This window comes from Penaeus chinensis, chromosome 10 (genome assembly GCF_019202785.1).
Source record: "Penaeus chinensis breed Huanghai No. 1 chromosome 10, ASM1920278v2, whole genome shotgun sequence".
Taxonomy (NCBI): Eukaryota; Metazoa; Arthropoda; class Malacostraca; order Decapoda; family Penaeidae; genus Penaeus; species Penaeus chinensis.
The window spans coordinates 32,896,089-32,900,883 of NC_061828.1; the positions used below are offsets into that span (position 1 = coordinate 32,896,089).

General features: G+C 33.0%; 1 protein-coding gene across 2 annotated transcripts in view; it reads right to left on the minus strand.

The window, feature by feature from the left end:
- Window positions 1-560: 560 nt before the first annotated feature.
- LOC125029797 (methylosome subunit pICln-like) overlaps window positions 561-4,795 on the minus strand; it is a 10,376-nt gene continuing 6,141 nt past the window's right edge. Inside the window, exons 4-5 of one of the 2 annotated variants that reach the window (XM_047619952.1) lie at window positions 1,372-1,464; window positions 561-1,049 (exon numbers count right to left, since the gene is read on the minus strand). In XM_047619952.1, coding sequence (XP_047475908.1) covers window positions 940-1,049; window positions 1,372-1,464 — 203 coding nt within the window. In that variant the 3' untranslated portion in view covers window positions 561-939. The remainder of the gene's footprint in view (window positions 1,050-1,371; window positions 1,465-4,795) is intronic. The other variant, XM_047619954.1, reaches the window with a different exon arrangement.

The following is a 4,795-nucleotide window of genomic DNA, read 5'->3' on the forward strand; positions in this document are numbered from 1 at the left end:
TGACTCTTCTTAATGCTTTGTAATATAATAGTTCTTTTTACATTCCCCTTACCCCTCATATTCACATATAAATGTTTTAAATGTTTTACAACTATTATTCAAATATTCAAACGTCAACACGAAAAACAGTGAAAGGTGGTGAAAGTACTTTTGCAGTTTTTACTTATATATATTTCCTTATAAAAGTCAATTAGACCTTTATAAACATTTACAACTGGCATGGAGACTCTTAATTCAGTTCTCGCATTAATATAGTGCTTTCTTGCACTATATGAAATTATCATATTCCCCTCATTTTGTTGCAAGACACATGATGTAAACAATCATACTGTGTAGAAAGAGTTATTATGTGATGTTTACAATAATATATTTTAACCATATAACATGTATAAGCACATAATACAGCACAATAAAGAATATATAATGTTTATAAGTAGGCCTATCCCCTGGCCTTATTCACAACATTATAAAAGCCTTTTATCAAAATGTCATGCAAGGAATGAGCATTTCCAGGTGACTCAGGGAACCCCAACACCTTGAGGGAACAGAAAGAAAACAAATGGTCTTTTTGATTCATTTCCTACAGTGCAAAAGACAGCCGTGTAATGTCAACTCAACTTACACTTTACCAAATATCACTGGATATTTGTAACATAAATTTCCATTATCATATAAAAATATGCAGTATTCACTTAGTGTGTACTTGTTTTCCCTAATAATGAATATTACTGGTAATTGGTAACTAATTACTACTAACTGTGTACACTTAAACAAATAAAATCATAAAAATACAGATTTTAAGTTATCACATACCAGCTTTACAAAACTCAAAACGAAGGAAATATTTGTCTTCATTTATGGGTGTGGTCCTTACTTTTACAACATTTTCATCGAAAACAGAACAAAAAGTATTTAAAAAAAGAAAAAAAAAAGGAAATCTTAATCAGCATCATCAAACTGTCCCGTTTCCATGGCGTCATCGTCGTCAATGCCGTTCCGAGCCGTTCGCCCTTCTGCCATGCCTCCTACAAATGGCCCATCTCCGAGGTCTGTTGGCCAAAAAGGAGAATGAATATGCATAACGTTTCACATTCATCATTACGAATATGCATAACGTTTCACATTCATAATTACGAATATGCATAATGTTTCACATTCATCATTATGAATATACATAACATTTTACTTCCATCACTATGAACATGCATAACATTTCACCTTCATCAGTACAAATATAAATAAGATTTCACATTCATCATTACCAACATGCAAAACATTTCACCTTCATCATTACGAATATTCATAACATTTTGCTTCCATCACTATTTTTCCGTCTACACAACAAAAATTTGAAATAATGGTGTGACTTGCCTCCTTCCATGGCATCCTCATAAACGCCATGAACGTCGTCGCCATTCTCACTGATCTCATATTCTCCTTCTTCCTCTTCCTCTTCCCCTATTTCTGCAAATGAGATGTGTTTTGTACTGACTGATTGATTTTGCACTGGATGATTGCAGATATAAAGTGATAAATGGAAGGCAAGGTAGACAAAGAAAATGTAAAAGGACGTGAAGAAGAACAAGAACAAGAAAAGGAGGGACAGGGGGGAAAAGAAGAATACAAATGGTAGAAAAAAAGAAAAGGAAGAAGAAGGAGAAGAGGAGAAGGTAGATGAATATCAAAAGGGCTTGGAGGGAGAATACAGATAAGAAACATTAACCCTCTGCCGATGGAGAAGGCATTTGCATACATGCCAGTGTGATTTTAGTTTAATAATTGTGTTTATACATAGATGGCTCCACAAGTAATTAGTCACTAAGGAGTCAATTACCCTATCAAATGATTACTCCTTTCTTTGATTTTCGGAAATATTATTCATAGTGTTTTATTGTTCTTAACACTATCAATAGCTTGTAATATCAGTAATAAAAATAATAAGAGTATCGATATCAAATGTCTTAAGAAAGAAACATATTTTCCCTGAAATCAAGGAAGGGGCGAGGTAATTATAGTGGCCGAGCACTTATGGAGCCATCTATGTGTAAAACTACGACCTTACACGTTCCTGGCAATACTGGGTTAAGAAGAGAAGAACATTGAACATTTCTCTCTCTCTTGATTTATAAAGGACACTACATACAATTATAACAAATGGCAAGAGATGACACATCAAGAATGGCCAAGTATGAGTCGTATTCATGTCGACAAATGCACAAAAGGTATGAATGAGAATGGATATCCCCACAATACAAGAGATGTCTGTGGCCGGTTTTGATAATATCTTCATCAGAGAAACAAATTTCTGACATACCGGTTTTGATAATATCTTCATCAGAGACACATATTTCTGACATAATCGAAACCGGTCAAATCTATCTCATTGTATTGTGTGGATATTCATTCCCATTCACACGTTTTCTACAATGGCCAAGTAAAAAGCTGTTAGGTAGGCTGAATTTCACTCTATCTGACTTTATTAATCATATTCTATATACTGGCTGGTTTCAAATTCTTACACTTTATTTTATTTTATTCGATTCTATATATATATATATATATATATATATATATATATTTTTTTTTTTTTTTTTTTTTTCTTTTTTTTTTTTAATGCATGGTTGCTAGGTTGGACTTGGTAATCAACTGACCTATGAGATATAATAAACAGAATTATTATTAAAACAAAAAACAGCGGAAAAAAAAATCAAAGAGGAAAAGTAGATTGCAACTTGCAATGATTGCAATATTTTTAAAAATATAATGGTCACTCCATAAACTTCCTAATCAACACAAACATTTATCATAGCATGAATTCAAGACAAACTTCATAGAAATTTAATGCAAATTAGCGGATTTGCATACATATATGCCCTATCACTTACTCAGAATTACTCATTCTTGAATACAGTCCACACTTCAGAACTTACTCCAATAGTTAAATTGATAAGATTTTGATGGATCAAATTGCAAAGAAATCCATGCAACTATTGATACCATAAACAAATTAAATCAACAAAGGAGGGAACAAGAAAACGCATGAATATGCCTTTCTTGCTCCTCCCTTTGTTGTTCCATTTGCAATTTGTTCAACATGAATCTAACATGAAGACGTACATGTAACCTTACAGCAAAAGTTAAAACCCTAGTTATGCTTCCAGAAGGCTGTAGTTACATGGCATTGCAAACTAGCTACTCAATAGCTACTCAATAAACCCGATTCCATTTTTATTAACCCATTGCCAACAGGGGCCAGGCACACCCATGCCAAATGCATCAAGCCCACTCTAAGTTTAAAGTTAAACCAATACAGCAAATCAAAACAGATTCTAAATAGTGTATAATCATTTAAACCCTTTTGTAAACACGTCTACAGAGATATATATAAACTTGAACTCAATCAGACACCTCCCATAATATATTCTTTCAAGCAGTGGCATATTACATGGCCACATTGCTGACTATTTCTCAAAATATTATTGGTTATTTTTACTGGTTTCCATCTGTCCATTCTCCATACTGATTGAAGTATAGAATGTGCTGGAAACACAAAAATATAACACACTGATTAGCTAATGGTCGACTCAAGGTTCCGAACAGTGCCAACACCTTACCAATCAGATATAGCTTCACAACCCAATTCTCTTGGAAATGGAATATAGAAAAATATGAAAAATGGCTTGAAATAAACTATCTAAACCTATATTTTGTAATTCAACAGTAACAGATCATAATAGAAAATTTTAACAGACAATCCTTAAAACTTGAACAGGTTGGCATCTCAACAATAAGTTACCGAATACACAGATAATTCAAAATTCAAATGTTAACCCAATTGGCACAGGTGGCAAGACTACTATCATGCCCACTGTAATAAAAGTTCATCTATTGTCTTTACACATAGATGGCGCTACAAGTGCTATGTCACCCAAGGAGTCATTTATTAGTCCTACCTATCTTACCTGTTTACCTTTTTCCTTGATTTTTTGAAAGCTTCATTTGTATCATTTTATTGACTTTAAGGTTATTATTATCTTCATAACAACTAAATAATCATAATATCATAATATCAATAAGCATAATAACAAAATCAATATTAATAGTATTTGGAAAAAAGAAAAAAACCTTTTCCCGCCAATTCAAGAGCCATCTGTATTTAACAAAATTCACAAAAAACTACAGAGGACAGTACATAGGCCCACAGGCATTGGGTTAAAAATCTAATAAATTCTGTGGTGCAACAAAAGTGAAAAGTTTGCAGGCTGTTGAAAAGCTGATTGCTAACATGTTAACATTGCAAATGCATGTACTATCACAGTCACTAGATTAACTATCACAAATAGTTGCCTTTATAAGTACACATATTTGCCTGAAAAAATATAAACTGAGATGAGGTACCTATTTCTCAAAGGACTGGTAAGTTTCCAAAGGCCTCATTTACTAATATTTCAGAAAACAGATTTTTATCTTTTCTTATCATGCACAACAAACAGCTCTATAACTGTTCCTTCTCTTGTAGCCAGTTATTAGAAACTACCTATCTCACCTGTTTAGCCTTTTCTTTCACTTTAAGAAAGGGTCTTTTGTATCATTTCATTGTCTAAAATATTTGAATGACAAATTATTAATCATAAAATCAAAACAATAATAACAGTATCGATAGCAATGGTATTCATTTTCCCGACAATTCAAGGAATGGGGAAATCAGGATCGGTAACTAGGACCTACTGATAGACTCCTTGCCGGCTGAGCACATGTGGAGCCATCTGTATGAAACAAAATTCCCCAAAAACTA